The 18,858-nt window shown below is 36.3% G+C and overlaps 1 protein-coding gene across 1 annotated transcript in view; it reads right to left on the bottom strand.

Annotated features, from left to right (window-relative positions):
* The window catches only part of LOC128983677 (protein hairless-like), a 99,946-nt gene that overhangs the window by 31,501 nt on the left and 49,587 nt on the right, over positions 1-18,858 (bottom strand). Inside the window, exon 4 of the mRNA XM_054403073.1 lies at positions 6,892-7,390. Within this exon, the coding sequence (XP_054259048.1) occupies positions 6,892-7,390 (499 nt within the window). The remainder of the gene's footprint in view (positions 1-6,891; positions 7,391-18,858) is intronic.

The raw sequence follows: 18,858 nt of genomic DNA, 5'->3' as shown, positions 1-18,858 counted from the left end.
GCCTTTACTACTTCCTTCATCACTTCCTACGTCGTGGACCTGTTTGCCCTCCTTCACTATACCATTTTAGAATTGCAGATACATAAATGCCACAGACAGTTCCCACACTCTGCACTGCTAGCATTACTACTTCCTGTTTAATTTGATAATGATAAAAAGTAAAAAGTATTTTTTTAACATTCAAGTTGTTTCTCTTTATTCTATTACTGTTTTCAATCAATATCATTGCTTAATTATTATTGACAACATATGTTAAACAAATTATTTTAAACAAAGACTTTTAAGTAATATACAAACATCTCCCTTTTTTAGCCGTCTTGACTGTCCTTCTTTTTTAACATAGATTTAATTTTTCTTATATGGTGTGTGTTTCTTCTTAAAACAATATTACTTTCTAATTTTACCAAATAAGAACGAGGTTCCGGTAATTTTTTAAAAATCACACCAGGATTCCAAAATTTGGTTTTAATATCCTGTACTAAAACCTCTTCTCCAACTTGGAATTCATCTTCTTTTTTCAAGGCTGATCTGTTATACATTTGTTCTTGATACCTTTTGCTTTCATTTATGCTTTCATGTACCTCAAAAGAAACTGTTTTAGGCTGTAAATAACTGTTTGGTATAGGTAGTTTTGATCTTATGTGTCTGCTGTTTAAAAGCTGAGAAGGTGAATAGTCCAGGTTTGCAACAGGTGAGTTTCTATAATTTAATAAGAAGAGTTCAAAATCCTGTTTACTTTCAGCACTCTTCTGTAACATTTTCTTTACAATTCCTACAGCCTTTTCTGCTAGTCCATTACTTTTTGGATAGTGAGGACTTGATGTGATTATTGTAAAATTCCAATTTATAGAAAACGGTTTCATTTCATAGCTATTAAATGGTTGATTATCAGCCACCAAATACATAGGGATCCCATTTCGACTAAATAGCTCTTTGAATTTACCAATTATTGTATTACTGTTTTCAATCAATATCATTGCTTAATTATTATTGACAACATATGTTAAACAAATTATTTTAAAAAAAGACTTTTAAGTAATATACAAACACTTCCTACACAATTTCCTACGTCATGGACCTGTTTTCCTCCCTTCTCGTAGCATTTTAGGATTGTAGATACCTTAATGTAATTCCCATAAACAGTTCCCAGACTCCAGACTGCTCACCTTTACTACTTCCTACACAATTTCCTACGTCATGGACCTGTTTCCCTCCATTCCCATAGTATTTTAGGATTGTAGATACCTTAATCTAATCGTCATAAACATTTCCCACACTCCGGACTGCTCACTTTTACTACTTCCTTCACCACTTCTTGCGTCGCGGACCTGATTCCCTCCCTTCCCATAGCATTTTAGGATTGTAGGTAACTTGATCTAATCGTTATTAACAGTTCCCACACTCCGGACTGCTCACCTTTACTACTTCCTTCACCACTTCCTACATCGTGAACCTGTTTCCCTCCCTTCCCATAGCATTTTAGGATTGCAGATTCCTTAATCTAATCGTCATAAACAGTTTTCACACTCCAGACTGCTCGCCTTTACTACTTCCTTCATCACTTCCTACGTCGTGGACCTGTTTGCCCTCCTTCACTATACCATTTTAGAATTGCAGATACATAAATGCCACAGACAGTTCCCACACTCTGCACTGCTAGCAGTACTACTTCCTACACAATTTCCTACGTCATGGACCTGTTTTCCTCCCTTCTCGTAGCATTTTAGGATTGTAGATACCTTAATGTAATTCCCATAAACAGTTCCCAGACTCCAGACTGCTCACCTTTACTACTTCCTTCACCACTTCCTACGTCGCGGACCTGTTTCCCTCCATTCCCATAGCATTTTAGGATTGCAGATTCCTTAATCTAATCGTCATAAACAGTTTTCTCACTCCAGGCTGCTCTCCTTTACTACTTCCTTCATCACTTCCTACGTCGCGGACCAGTTTCCCTCCATTCCCATAGCATTTTAGGATTCTAGATTCCTTAATCTTATCGTCATAAACCCAATAACCAGCTTTGCTCGGGGGAAATTGTTACTTTACTCTGAAAAGTATTGCAGATACATTAATCCACTCCCAATCTCCAAACTGCTAACCTTCACTACTTACTTCACCACTCCCTACGTCGTGGACCTGTTTGCCCTCCTTCCCTATACCATTTTAGAATTGCAGATACATAAATGCCACAGACAGTTCCCACACTCTGCACTGCTAGCATTACTACTTCCTACGCCATTTCCAACGTCATGGACATGTTTTCCTCCCTTCTTGTAGCATTTTAGGATTGTAGATACCTTAATGTAATTCCCATAAACAGTTCCCAGACTCCAGACTGCTCACCTTTACTACTTCCTTCACCACTTCCTACGTCGCGGACCTGTTTCTCTCCCTTCCAATGGCATTTTAAGATTGCAGATACCCTAATCTAATCGTCATTAACAGTTCCAACACTCTGGGCTGCTTGCCTTTACTACTTCCTTCACCTCTTCCTACGTCGCAGACCTGTTTCCCTCCATTCCCATAGCATTTTAGGATTGTAGATACCTTAATCTAACCGTCATAAACATTTCCCACACTCCGGACTACGTCGCGGACCTGTTTCCCTCCATTCCCATAGCACTTTAGGATTGCAGATTCCTTAATCTAATCGTCATAAACAGTTTTCACGCTCCAGACTGCTCGCCTTTACTACTTCCTTCATCACTTCCTACGTCGCGGACCTGTTTCCCTCCATTCCCATAGCATTTTAGGATTGCAGATTCCTTAATCTAATCGTCATAAACAGTTTTCACCCTCCAGACTGCTCGCCTTTACTACTTCCTTCATCACTTCCTACGTCGCGGATCTGTTTCTCTCCATTCCCATAGCACTTTAGGATTGCAGATTCATTAATCTAATCGTCATAAACAGTTTTCACGCTCCAGAATGCTCGCCTTTACTACTTCCTTCATCACTTCCTACGTCGCGGACCTGATTCCCTCCCTTCCCATAGCATTTTAGGATTGTAGATAACTTGATCTAATCGTTATTAACAATTCCCACACTCCGGACTGCTCACCCTTACTACTTCCTTCACCACTCCCTATGTCATAGACCTGTTTGCCCTCCTTTTAGCGAATTTCCCTATAGGGAAGTAGCTATTACCGTAGGTGGCACGGTAAGACCTAGACCCGGGACCGATTTACTTTTTCATTTTGATGTCCCCAGAGGCCAAAAACACTATTCGTTCAAATTTATATATATATATATATATATATATATATTTATATATATATATAGACTTATATATATATATAGACATATATATATATATATATATACGTCCGTGAACGCGATAACTTGAGTAATTTTTGTCCGATTTTGATGAAATTTGGTTTAAAGGTGTAAAGCGGGATAAACTTGAATGAGTTCGCGAACCAGCACGATCGGACCATGGGAACGGGGCTTTACGGGGGGTTTTATGGGGTAAAAATTGGTTTATCTCACTTTTGACCCTCAAAACACAAAATTTCCCAATTTCTCTTAGACCTTTTTAAAGAGCTTAAAAAAACAAATAATTTAGTATATACAAGTATTTTTGTTCGATTATTAGTAACGGAAAAAATTAAAAAAATTGTAAATTTAAAATTCCCATGTTATTCTTATGGAGAATATTGTCAAATGTTGTAGTTTGCTTGTTTATGAATATATTTTGATCAAACTTGGCAAATTTATTTATTTTGTACTAAGCTATCAATATTTTACTCAAAAACACACTTTATTAGTTTCCTTGTAGCAGCAAACCTAGGTACTCGTTAAACCTAATGTTATTAAAATATATTTAACTGAAAATCAATTCAGACAAATGGAAATTCGCTTAGTCGGCAGGTTTGCTGCGGCGGGGGTATTTTATACTATTTTAGAATTGCAGATACATAAATGCCACAGACGGTCCCCACACTCTGCACTGCTAGCCTTACAACTTCCTTCCCCATTTCCTACGTCATGGACCTGTTTTCCTCCCTACCATTACATTTTAGGATTGCAGATACCTTAATTTAATCGTCATAAACAGTTCCCACACTCCAGACTGCTCGCCTTTACTACTTCCTTCACTACTTCCTATGTCATGGACCTGTTTTCCTCCCTTTCCATAGCATTTAAGGATTGCAGATACCGTAATCTAATCGTCATAAACAGATCCCACACTCCACACACCGCTACCCTTGACTATAGAATCTAGTAATCTTCAGTATAATCTTTGCTCAATAGTAACAACTGATGTTTTTCCTTTTGTACTGTATTTTGTTTTGCTATTGTACTGTGGATAGACAAATTACAAGTTTTTTGTTTACTTTTTCCTTGTTATTTAATTCAGCCAACATGGTTACCTAGCAACCCATAAGACTAATGTTAAAAAAATGTGATTTTTAGTTTCATTTTTCTACGTATTTAGATTTTTGTTGGCAGTTCTAACTGCAGTAAACTCGTTTTTAGGCCAGAAATAAACTATTTACAACATTTGAAGAAAATCGTCGGAGCCGTTTTCGAGATCTTGGTACAAGCAAGCAAGCAAGCAAGCATACATACATACAAACATTGCTCGTATTAGAGTATAGGATTAAGCCATGACTCTGTTGTAAAGCAGACATAAATTGTTTGACGTTTTTATCGTTAAAATTTCTTTTAAATTAAAAATAAACGGAAGAATTATTCAGGCTATTTTTTCTATTTGTAAAAACTTAAATTTTTTGGCCATAATAACAAGGTCTTTGGACAAATAGTATTCGCACAAAATGATTTTAGTATTTTCACAAAGATATATGTAAAATTACTAAATTAGTATAATATGAATACACATATGAGCTAAGGATGATGATATCAGACTAGACTCCGTTTGTTTTGGCACTGCTTTATCGTGTCAGTTTTAGTGGTTATTTTAGTTAGAAAATCAAATAAAATACGGTTGATTTCATGATTATCAATGCAATTATTGCATTATTGTGCAAACTTACAATTACTCAATATCAAGAGTTGGAAGTACTGCTACCAGCAGAAGGATTTGTAATTTTAAAATAAACGCAAGTGTTTAAAATCTATTTAAGAATGTGTAAATTTGACCCAAATTTCTTTTTTTTACCGGAACCGACACATCACTACCCTTAATATTAGACTGTGATGACGATTTCTAGTAACAATCAAAAACAAAAAAACGCACAGAAGCAGCCCGAGTTGACGTCCTAGTGACATGTGATGGCGAGTCGGAGAACTAACGCATCTCAGCGCTGAACTAGCCGTGTGGCCAAACAAGTGAAAATCCAACCAGGCAAATGAAAATTCGCTAAGTCTGCAGATTTGCTGCGGCGGGGGTATTTCTTTACTGCTATCTGCAAGAATATTTAATCTACAATTTTAAACAAATAATTCTTTTGTGTGGGGAAAACTACTGTCCCGTCCTAAATATTGGGAAGGAAATAAATATCACGTCTCATCCCAAAAAATCGGGAAGTAAATAAAAATCCCGTAGCGTCTCCAACCAAAAATTCAATTCCGTCCATCCCTAACATTTAGGTATATGAATTTGAAAAGATAGTATTGTTGGCCTCTGGAGACATCAAAACGAAAAGTTAATCAGTCCTGGGTATAGGTCTTACCATAAGACCTATGGTAATAGTTTATTCCCCATGTGGGAAATTACATTTAAGCTCAATACACTTATTTGCTACTAGCTGTGTACCCGTTCTACGCACGGGGATCTTATAATATTCAGTTGAAACCTTCTTATATAACGAACAGCAGTTGGTTTGCATATTTTAAGATATGCTGGCCAAACTATTATACATAGCTTCATTTTATGTTGTTTTTTGTTGTTCCGGATCGGTATGACAATCAATAAAAGGTTAAATTACCTCTGTGTCTGCCGGTCGATCCTATAACGGTAGGCTTACTTTTATTTTTACTATCTGATCTCGTTTGCATGGCTCAATCACGTCCTGGTTGAAGTTCGTTCGCTACGCTCACTCACCTGTATGTTGGAGCTCGTTCGCTGCGCTCACTTTCCTTCAGGTTAGCTCGTTCGCTACGCTCACTTGCCTTCAGGTTAGCTCGTTCGCTACGCTCACTCGCCTCCAGGTTGCAAATTAGCTGTTGTCATAAATGTAAAAGAAATAATAGTGCTAGTGCTGCACCCTGTTGGTAATCCTTGTAACTTTAATGCTATTGAACATCACAGAACAGAACCAACTTGTTTAATTGAAACAGCTGTTAAGATTCAATAATTTCATTTCTCATAAGGTTAACATGGGCTTCCAGAAATTCCACGTCAAAAATCGACAAAAACTTGATTTTCAAGGGTTTACTGTTAAATATCTAACTGTCTCATATTCGATGAAATACGTCTAAAACCATCTCATATATGTATAGTATTTGGAAAATAAGTTTCAGGCGGGACAGTGCTATAGTTATTGAGGAGTAGTTGTAATAAAGTGCGTATTTTAGCGTTACCAAGAGAATGACAGATAGACAGACAGACAGACAGACAGACAGACAGACAGAAATTGAGATAAGGTTTGATTCGGTTTCTCTGACCTATGAAATGTAAAAATAACCAAAAAGTTCATTATTCTAAGCAATGTACAGACAAAACTCTAATTTTATTTATATAGATTAGGAAAATACAACATCTACAGTAAAACACACTTGTTTTACAGATTGATCGAGTTATTTTTTTAATTCATATGGTAATAATCTAGCGAATAATAACTTTGAGACTTGCAATACACCACAGATGGGGATCTATACTGTACTGAGAGAAAATAGGAAAATGTTTTTCTTATTTTATTGTTTAGTAAATACAAAAAAAAATATAATGCTTATACATACAGAGTATAATTACACAAAATTTACCTGAAGTGCAGTCTTCTCTTTTAATGTCAATTGGCTGGTAAGGAACATTCCAAGGTGGCGTAGTGACGGGTGTAAATGATGGGACTGGGTAAGAGTTTCTCAGGGGGTAATGATGCATGCCCCAAACACTGGGGGATCCTCGGTAGCTAGGGAGAGGGGAGTAGAAGTTGGAGGTAGGAGACACGTATGATGGAGAAGGTGAGGAGTAAGGGTACAAAGGATGAATGGTGGGTGCGTGAACAGGAGGAGGAGGAGGAGGAGACGAGCGCAGGAGACTACGTAAGAAGGAAGGTTCGTCTTCACGGGCCAGGATGGATGTGATACTGTGGCTACCGACAGCTGAAGGCTTGGGTTGCTCAGGACTTGGCCGCGCACGCTGACGCTTTGAGTTGTTCTGGTCTTCCAGAGTCACTTTCTCCAGCTCCCTCAAAATCCTTTTTCGTGGTGATACAATTCCAGGATCGGCTCTTACTACCCGCTCCCACAACATTTGAGTTACCTGAAAAATGATGGAAAACTATGAATATTGATTCTGTGAAAGACTAGTCATAATTTAATTGTAAAAATGGATGGAAAATAATTGTCAAGAAGCTAATAATTGATTTAGCTGCAGTATCTACGGATTTTTTAGGTGTAGTAAACAATTTTAAGGTTATCAGTTGCCCAGGTTCTGATCACCTGCCAGTTGAAGTGAGCTCAAGGGTCGTAGTCGAGAATGGGATTGAGAGTGAGAATGACAATGTTATCCTACCTCTGTTACCTAAATTAAAATGGACTAAAATGACAATTTATTTTACAGCCACAAAATTCATAGAGCCATGCTCCAGTTTTTGAATACACCCTTAAAACCAAAGCCTTTAAACTAAAGTCACAACCAAAATCTTATACTTTTATTAGGAAACAGCCTTGGTTAGATAACGAATGGAAGGAATTTAGGCAATTTAGACTCGCTCAAGACACAGCTGTTCGGTCTGATAGAGGAAGAGCGGCGCGCATGGAAGGGGGAGTGCGAGGGGAGTTTAGTATAAAGTCCATAATGGAAGTTTTTAAGTAGGACTGATGAAAACACAGGATGACACAACACCAAATACTATCGATGTAGGCCTACTACCAAGTTTAATTGATTTAACATTTAATTGTAATGACGATTAGAATAGTTGTAAATAAGTAAACAAGGAGTGTAAAGCTAAAATTAACAGACATTTTAGGGAAAATTATTTTTTATTTGCCATTTTAAGGTCAGCCAAATCAGGGTTAGGTTTGTTGTCCTGATCCTTAGGATTGTTTTCAATTCAGGTTCACTTAGCTTGGAAGATCTGTATTAAGATAGCTCGATCACTAGGCACATACTTACAGCTAATTTCATTTTATTGAGGAAAAACGTGGAAAGTGTGAGAGATGTACTATACACATATTTAAAAAGGGCATCTAGGTATCCAGCCAACCTGTGCACCGAGAATCGTAATTGAATTCAGTATGGACCAAGGACTACAATGATCACCAATAACTAATAAGTCTCCATTCATTGACAACGTTCCATGGGCTCTCTTTTAACATCATAAGCAAATCACGATCAATGGAGATCATGACAGAAATTTTACTGATATCACAAGAGATGTTCACAGTGCAGTCCCAATGGCGGGAGACGATCGTGGTATCACCAAGACCACAAAATATGCACGTGTCGTGAGTGTCGCGATTGTGAATGAGGATCACTTTATCACCGAGACCACAACATTTACTTACGGGTATTGCCGCGACCATGAGTGAAGATCATGGTATCACCGAGACCACAACATTTACTTACAGTTATTGCCGCGACTGTGAGTGTCGATCGCGGTATCACCAAAGCCACCAAATAATAAAGTAGACTCCCTCTTATCTGGACTAGGACACCTTTTTACCGGACTACACTCGGCTGACATGACATCTCTTTAAACGGAAAATTTTTATCAGCACATTGGTTTAACCGGACTAGATCAGCAGGAAGTGGGCGGTACTGAAACGACTGTTCTCGTGGGAAAGATTTGAGTGATCTGAAGTGATCACGTGTCTAAATACAATGCTCTCCTAAATTTAAGTCAAATACTGTATACAGTATGCATTTAAACGGTCCGTTTTAACAAGTTTTTGGGGACGTCGGTTTAACTGGAAAAACCATATCCCAGGATAAGAGGGAGTCTACTGTATGCTCACGAGTGAGGCCACAATTGCGAATGACAATCACGTTATCACGGAGACTGCAACATTTACTTACAAGAGAAGTCATGATCGCGAATACCGACCGCATTATTACTGAGACAGCAACATTTACTTACGGGTGTTGCCGCAACTTTGACGATCATCAATTTATACCGATAATATAAAAATAATAATTTCCCAGTAGGCCTTTGTGTGCCGGTTAAAATCTGTTCGTGGGCTGGATGTGGCCCGCAGGCCGTAGGTTGGAGACTCCTAGAGTGTTGGTAGGGTATACCGTATACCAATAATGATAGTGCAGTACACTGTTAGGTCTTATATGCGGCTGAGAAGTGCAAGGGCTTGTCTCATTGGCCAGCACCATTGAACAAGAGATTGAATCTCATCTCAGTAGAGGCTGTGAATGATTGTGTCTGAGGCAGACCTTAATTAAAATAAATGGTGGATGGCCATTCAATGTACACATTTGAATGTGTCTAATGAATTAGATTATTTGAATTTGACTTTGATGTATGGATTCTTTCTGTAAGCCACATCTCTGATTTGTCATTTTACTACTCTCTACTAATCCTTATTATGTAAGTGTCCACTAAAAACTATTTTTATAATAAAATAGTATTTTTTCCAAGTTTATAATATAAGGAAGGAGTTATAAAGTTGGGTGTGATAAATAATTGGCCAATGAATGATCCTTGAGAATCAAAGGGCAATGGGACACAAACACACACACACATAATTCTTCATCACGTACAACTCAGCTTAAAAAAGAATCTGGCATACAAACAAGGAACACTCAACTATTATCTAGCATTGTCGGCTAACGGAGGCTGAAGAAGTATATATGAATAATTTGACAACAACACAGTCTGAATGGTCCAAGTACTACTTCATATTGCTATTGACATCTTTGGTGATGACAGAGGTTATTTTTGTGTAACTTCAAAACAAGAAGCGCATCTACAAGCACATTGGGGCATTGATATTATCATTGGCATGTTCAGCAGATAGTTATTTCTTAAATTTTGATACCTAATGCAATTGGGGGGCCACCAGTCGACCGACAAGATACTTGGTCGTTTGCCCACTAGACCGTCTTTTTAAATTAAATAGATAAATACTGAAAACCAGTACGTCGACAAGTTATTTCATCGTCAGTCCAGTTGGCCGGCCTGTAAAACTAAATTATTATATACGAGAAACCAACTGCTCTTCAATGGACATGACCGACAAACCACTTGGTCGTCTTTTATGTGGGGATGTGGTGAGCGGCAGCGCCAGCAGCGCGCGCAGCTGTGGAGGGAGCTGCAGGCGTACCAACTTCTGTATCTTGTAGCTTGGCGGTTTTTATTCAGACAATTTTCAGCTATCATAATGCAGCGGACTAGTGAGGTTTTTTATTACGTGTAATTGTTTGTTTCTCAATGGATATTTTTTTATATACAGCACAGTGAATATAAATAGGCCTATATTAATTTACTTGGTGTCAATAGGATAGTTAAATTAGAATTCTCCGCGAAGAAAGTTAAAATGTTCAGATCATTTGAAGATTAAATTAAGTAATATATTTATGTAATAGGATGGTCAAATATTGTAAACATTGTTGAGGCAACTTCCGTTACATTTATTCAATGGAGAAATAAATACAAATTGATAAAACCGGTTATTTAAAGCCTCGTTGTCTTTATTTCTCTCTTAACTTAATACTATTCAATGGATTGTTCTTTTGCACAGTAATAATGTATAACGTCGGAAGACTACCACGCAGAGGTATTGTTTCTCAAAATGAGAACAACAGGCGCCAGATTTGGCACGATATTAATGGAATAAGAATAAATGAGCATCGGATGAACATGAAGTTATTCCTGTGTATAGATGACCACTTTTAAATGAGATTGCATTACACAGCATATGACCAATGAACGATGGGTGCATTCAATGTGGAGCATTGCGCAATTTGATTTGGTGAAATTGTGGCACAGGCCGAACCTTCACAAAAGTTGGCATTTATTTGAAAACCCCAGTGTTAACCCGTGCAGGTAATGCGGCCATATGATGTTGAAATAGTACTAGAACCAAATAAAGACCAAGGAATCGACCAAAAAAATACTATACCGTACAACAAATGTTGTTTTCAGAGAGATTTTGTAATAGAATTAGCATTTTACAATTTGGATGATGACATTATCTCTATGTGTTTTTCTAAGTGAATTTGTCTATATTCAAAGAAATCGATATAGATTTAATTAATAGTCAAGAAGATTAATATTGAAAAATGTTCCTTAGTTTTATTATGATTAAAAAGTTTATATTATAAACACACTGCATGTCCTTTGGAATTTTTTTTTAACAGAGCAGACATCAAAATGCATTATCCAGGTATGTAATAACTATTATACTTATTATAATATACAAAAATGTTCAACGATAATTCAAGGTAGTAAGGCTTGTGCCTTATATAAAAATACTAAGACAAAATAAGTTAATTAAAAGAAGAGATTATAACATTAAACACTTTTGTATTAAGAAAGAACTACAATAAAAATCAAATATAACATTTACAAACAGTCCAAAAGTCAGCTTATCATATGATAATTTTTACATTCAAAGTACAGTTGTGACAGTAAGTAGCAGATTCATATTTATGGCAAAACTATGTAGCCACATACAGTAGACCCCCTCTTAACCGACCCTAATGGGACCGGACCTAGGTCGGATAACTCAAAAGGACGGATAAAACGGGCAATCCCTAAAATCATAACATAATGAAGTGCTATTCATTTGGAATTATATAATCATTATTTTGAAGCCATACTTGTATTATTTATAAAATAAACTACTCTTATCTCCTTTTTCATATTTATAGAAAATTCACAAATAAACACAAAACACGGTTAAGTCAAATAGGCCTACTTTCAGTGGAATATATTATAATACTAGACAAGAGTCAATAAAATTCCTATTTAAATAACTTTAGTACTGTAATGTATGAATGGATGCTTTCCAAAAACATCGTAATACAGTACAGAACCTTTTGTCGGCATTAAAGATACAAGCGACCATTTTGTTACAAAACAGGACGTTTATTTATAGCCTCTCACTGGAGGCTTGAGGCACAAAAACTATCTTGACCTTGGAGTTGTTCCCTGCCTTCCCTACAAGTTGCGTTGTTTGTTTACTCCGGTGATAAGATAATCAGTAATCAGTTCTCAAAATCGTAACGCATTTTATGATGTTATAAATTTGCCGCATAGATAACAAATCAGATCAGATGTGCTCGAGCTACGAACGATGATGACAAACTGACAATAGGCTATGCAATATTTTTTGTGATCAACACAAAATAACTTATTGTTAGTCATATCCTGTGGATATAAGCGTATGGTTCAGTTCTCATCGCCCAGCGTGGGAGCGGAAATGCCGAGATTCCTAGAAAGCGGCGGTTAAACCGAGCTGCTCTCAAAGCAAGGTCGGTTAAAACAAACTGTATTATTTTACGATCGAAGGCGGATAATCCGATTATCGGTTAATACGAGGTCGGTTAAGAGGGGGTCTACTGTACTCCCCTCCCAGTGTCAACGAGGAACGTAAAGGAATCTACGAAGCTCAAGAATGGTTTCAGGAAGTTTGCAACTAACAATAGTTTCAACTTTATCAGGAAGAGGAGATATTCCTTGTTTAGAAACTGTGTCTCAGTCACGCCAAATACGCTCTTTGACGTATTAATATTAATGTGATGCTTATTAAGTCTATCAAAAACGGTTTGCAAGTGATTAATATGTTCATCTTCTGATGAGGATGCTACCAGGATATCATCTAAGTAACAAAAGGTAAACTCTAGATCATTCAAAAGAGAATTAATATATCTCTGGAAAGTTTGTGCAGCATTCTTTAATCCAAATGGCATTTTTATAAATTCAAATAATCCAAAAGGCGTTATGACAGCAGTTTTTGGAATGTCATCAGGAGCTACTGGAATGTGATGAAAAGCCTGAACAAGATCAATTTGGGAAAATATAGCTTTTCCATTTAACTGGCTGTTAAAATCATGCAAATAAGGTATAGTATATCTATCAGGAACTGTTTTTGCATTTAGGGCACGGTAATCCCCGCAAGGTCTCCATGTACCATCAGTTTTAGGAACTAAATGAAGTGGACTGGACCAACAGCTTTTTGAAGGCCTGCAAATGCCTAACTCAACCATCTTGTGAAACTCCTTTTTAGCTACCGCAAGTTTTTCTGGAGGTAAACGTCTAGCTCTAAAGTTCACTGGCTGACCTGTTGTCTGAATTGAGTGAAAAACTGGGTCCTGTGAAACTTGAAAATTTGGATTTTCTTTCAGTAAATTAGGATATTGGTTGATAAGTTTTGAGTATTTACCTTTTGGGTCAAGAACCAATACAGATTGTTGATTTGAAAGTTTTTGAATTCCAATTACAGATAATTGAGTCCTGTTATCGATTAGTCTTTTATTTTTTATATCAACAAGTAAACCACAATGTGATAAAAAGTCTGCGCCAATTATGGGTTGGGTTACGTCTGCAACTATGAAAGACCAGGCAAACTTTCTTTTCAAGCCTAGATCAAGTTGTATGTCTTGTTTACCGTACGTTTTGATAACAGAACCATTGGCAGCATATAATTGTCTATTACTTACAGCACATTTGTCTTTGTTTGTGAGAGGCAAAACAGATATGTCTGTTCCAGAATCCACGAGAAACTTACGACCACAGGGTAAGTTAGTTACAAATAAGCAGCGAGATTGAAAGCCCCTGTCATCCTGAGCCGCATTTAGTGACGGGGCAGGAAGTTTTCCTGTTGTGCATTCTTTTTTGGTGTGAACAAACAAGGTTGAACACATTTTTTAGCATTTTCACCAAATTTGTTATGATATTAGCAAATTTCACCTTGATCATTTCTCTCTTTAGGATAGTACTTGTTCTTATGTTTGGCTGGAAAGTTGCGTTTACTTAACTTAAGAAGTCCATCAATAGACTGAGTTAGTTCACTGACTTGTTTTTCTAAGTTGACAATCCAATCACTAGATTGCGCTACATCTCCATGAGCACAAACGTAGTTGTCGATAGCTGATAGTTCAGCTATTTGATCACCTAATTTAGCTAAGTCATCTAGAGAATTGGTTTGAGAAGCAGCTAGAGCAGTACGAATGTGATTAGGTAGACGTTGTAGAAAAATAACTTTCAAAAAACTGTCAGTTACCTGTGTGCCTGCTAAGATTCTCATTTCACGAAGAAGAGTTGTCGGCTTCTTATCTCCGAGAAAAACTTCTGTTGTCAGTTGTTTTAGTTTGGCATTTTCTGAAATTTCATATTCTGAGCAGAGCCTTTCCTTTAATTCAAAGTAGGGAGTTTGAGACAAAGGTTTGGTAATAAAATCTGAAAGGTGACTTGCAACTTCATTGTCCAGTGAGCTCATTACATAATTGTATTTAGTTCTTTCCTTTGAAATTCCATGAAGAGAAAACTGACATTCAATTTGATGAAACCAAAGTGAAACATTTTTTGTCCAAAATGGTGGAATTTTCACTTGAATTGGTGAGATTTGTAAAGCCTCTGGTGTACCAGGAGTTGGAGAAGATTCTTGATTATTCATTGTGGTCTAATTGAATTAATGGCAGTAAAAAGTACTATAAGGGGTCACCAAATAAGGCTTGTGCCTTATATAAAAATACTAACACAAAATAAGTTAATTAAAAGAAGAGATTATAACATTAAACACTTTTGTATTAAGAAAGAACTACAATAAAAATCAAATATAACATTTACAAACAGTCCCAAAGTCAGCTGATCATATGATAATTTTTACATTCAAAGTACAGTTGAGACAGTAAGTAGCAGATTCATATTTATGGCTAAACTATGTAGCCACAGTAGGTGAATTATTAGTGCAGATACAACTTTTTACCTAAAACCCTTTTCTATTGGCCATATTTTTTGGATTAAAACTACGTTTTAACCGATGTCCTATCTCGTACCGTTATCGAGCTACAGTCGTTTCAATGCATAGCGCGTTCCGCCATCTTTGCCCCCATCCCCCCAAGTTCTCGACCACCTAAAAAGTAGGCGACATGCGTATTTTTTATCACCACAGTCCATATTACAACTATCAGCAAAGATATTTGATATTACAGTACTTCTTTGCGACACTCACAAATTAATTCTACTTTCGGTAAAAAAAACTACACGTAAAGTCCATTATTACATATTTTATACAATAACTTGTTTATTTATAGAGATACGACCTCGGACTCAATAACCATTATTGTAGTCCACATTTTTAGAATTACAACGACGTTTTAAGCGATGTTCTATCTTTTACCGTTTTCGAAATATCAGCGTTTTAACCCATAGCGCAAACCGCCATGTTTGCCCCCTCCCCCCCCACCTTATCGACCACTTTTGAAATAGGCGACATACGTAATTTTGATCACCACAGTCCATATTACAATAATCAGCAATAACATTGCGTACTACTTTCATGCATCCTCAACCCCCCTCAGCTCCTGGACTATAAGCTAAAATAAACAAAACAGAATACAAAAAAATTATCACACCAGATTTTAATAAGGTAATACATTGAAAGAATAACATAGAAATCAGTACAGATGAGGTATTTTTAACATTAGGTATATGGAAAGATTCCTTTAGATAGAAATTACAACCTTAAAGGGCAATTTATGAAATAATGGATAGTTTTGCGCAAGTTTTCCCATCATGACGAACATTTTAAGTATATGGTTTATGGGGGTGTGACTTGTAGTTTTCTCAAAGGTTCATGGGGCTTTATATATGGATTGTTTTTATTTAGTTTATGTTTATGAACTTGGCATTTAAGTTCATGTATATGTATTTATACTATATGTAGAATGTATATTCTAATGAAAGGGTTTACTTTGTTAAACAATTCATTACCATTTTAGAAATTTTAAACAGACTCTAGACACTTAAAAAACTATTTCCTTGTTATGTTAGTTTGAGGTTTACGTTTGCTAATTTGAGTATTATATTAATGTTTTTGCTGTACTTCCAATGTTAGTTCATAACTCTTGGTTAGTGGTTTCTCTTTTAGTGAATTTCCCATACTCATGGTATAGTACTCATGGTGTAGTACTCATGGTTAAGACCTTGACCCAGGATCGATTTACTTTTTCGTTTTGAGGTCCATAGAGGCCTGAACAACAGCAATCATGATAGCGAATGGTTCTTATTCAGAGAATTAAGATAGTTTACTTATACCTAATGTACTCTAATAGCAATAATAGCATGTAAATGGTCTAAAATGAGTATCATCTATACAGAAACCCCTTAACTTTTCAACCATTTGAGATATTTGAAATCTGTTTGTGGCAACCTTCTTAGCTATAAGGGGCTACAATAATTATGGACAATTTAGAAAATATTGCCCTTAGGAATAGCGAGGATAGGGGGTAGCTCAAAATTTTCAAATGGTAAGTACAGACGAGTTTGGTATCATTTTACTCGTCTTGACTAAACATAACAATTGACATAAAGAAAACCAAATTCAACCCACTTATAACAAAATGGCACCCTAAAATTTTTTAAATCCAAATAACCATGAGGATGGCTGAAAATTAACTTGCACCCCCTTTAACTATTTAAAATATTTGGAATCGGTTTGCGGCAACTTGTTTGGATATGACGGGCTACAATAATTATGGGCAATTTAAAAAAAAATTCCCTTAGGGTTAGCGGGTAGGCGGGTAGCTGAAAATTGTCAAATAGTAAGTATAGTCGAGTTTGGTATCATTTTACAGGTCTTGACGAAACATAACAATTAACATAAAAAAAATAATAGAAATCGGATATTAATAACAAAATGGCAGATAAAATGATTGAGACAATGGTTATTAAAATTTATTTTGAACTGCCATTTTGTTATTAATGGTCTGATTTCTATTTTCTTTATATTAATTGTTATGTTTAGTCAAAACCTGTAAAATGAAACCAAACTCGACTATACTTGTCATTTGAAAGTTTTGAGCTACCCCTATCACCGCTATCCCTAAAGGAATTTTTTTTTTAATTGACCATAATTATTGTAGCCCCTCATAGCTAAGAAGGTTGCCACACACAGATTTCAAATATCTCAAATGGTTGAAAAGTTAAGGGGGGGGGGGTGGTGTGTAAGTTACTTTTCAGCCACCCTGTATATTAATAGTCAAGCATGTTTCTTTAAAACCAATTTTCTCAGTTCGTGTGCACCGTAGGGAAATTCTACGCATACTGTTAGAAAGATATTTTTCTGTAGGTGTGCAAAATCCCTTTATAAATTAAAATAGGCTCAAAAATAAGGACAAAATACCCCCGCCGCAGCAAACCTGCAGACTAAGCGAATTTCAACTTGTCTGATTACATATTCACTCAAATATTTCCATAAATAAAACGTATTTGTTACTAATTTAAATAACATTAGATTTAACGAGTGCTTAGGTTTGCTGCTACAGGGGAGGTAAACAGTGTTTTTTGAAAAAACATCAATAGTATAGTATGAAATAAATAAATTTGCCAAATTTGATCAACATATATCCATAAACAAGTAAACTACAACAGTTTTCATTTTCTCCAGAAGAATAATGTGGGAATTTTAAATTTACACTTTTTTGAATTTTCTCCGTAACCATTAGGCATACAAAAATGCTTCAATATACTAAATTATTTCTTTTTTTAAGTTCTACAAAATAGTTTTGAAAGATATTCCAAAATTTTATGTTTTTAAGGTCAAAATTTGAAAAAAAAAACCCACTTTTACCCCATAAACCCCTGTTCCCATGGTCTGATCATGCTGGTTCGCGAACTCGCTTGAATAAATGTAGTTTTACACGTTTATACCAAATTTCATCAAAATTGGATAGTTTTTGTTCGAGTTATCGTGCTAACAGATATATATATAGGCTATATATACTTTTGTACCCACCCGGAGTGGCAGTCACTACGCTGGTAATTTACTCGGTGTGGCAGTCACCCGCCCGAAAGCCAGTCAGCTCTCCCATAAGCCAGTCAGGTATGGCGTGCATTTTATACGTATGAAACAGCTTACCCGGTGCTGCCGCCTGTGTCGATAAGTGTAACTGCAATACCAATGCGGAGACTGTCTCATCCTCATCGTGTGTAAGAATGAACTATCGTGGAGTAGTGACGGCACCCTCCTCGCCTACTTTGTAGTGGTAAAACCCAGCGGTCTGTAGCCTTCGTTTACTCCTTGTTAACTATTTATGTTGGGATAGTGATTAACTACAAGTTAATTTTTAAACATGTTCATTATCCAAATAAATATGATACACCTCTAATAAGGAACGTCGAATATTAATTAATTATAAATGGTTGAATGTTGATCCTACCCGTTCATCATCTCATATTTTAAGTTTTCTATTTTAGCGAATTTCCCATATAGGGAATAAGCTATTACCATAGTACTCATGGTAAGACCTGGACCCGGGACCAATTTTATTTTTCATTTTGAGGTCCCTAGAGGCCAAAAACACCATTCGTTCAAATTCATATATATATAATAATGAATATATGCTATACCCTTAAAGCCCTTCACAAAGTAAACCCACATCAAACCCCTAAATGCAACCAACTGGTCTTAAGAAATTCTGAATTGGCTCACCAGTTGGTACTGAAAACGAAGTTCTCCTCTGGTTTAAATTTAATATAGTAAAAAAGTGATTCAACTCAGCTGAACTCTAATTTTCTTTTAGGCTGATTTTATTATTTTCTTTGATCTGTA

Source organism: Macrosteles quadrilineatus, unplaced genomic scaffold, assembly GCF_028750875.1.
Source record: "Macrosteles quadrilineatus isolate MER2022 unplaced genomic scaffold, UCM_ALF_1.0 Scaffold_1__1_contigs__length_201487025, whole genome shotgun sequence".
Lineage (NCBI taxonomy): Eukaryota > Metazoa > Arthropoda > Insecta > Hemiptera > Cicadellidae > Macrosteles > Macrosteles quadrilineatus.
This window is presented reverse-complemented; position numbering and strand designations above follow the sequence as displayed.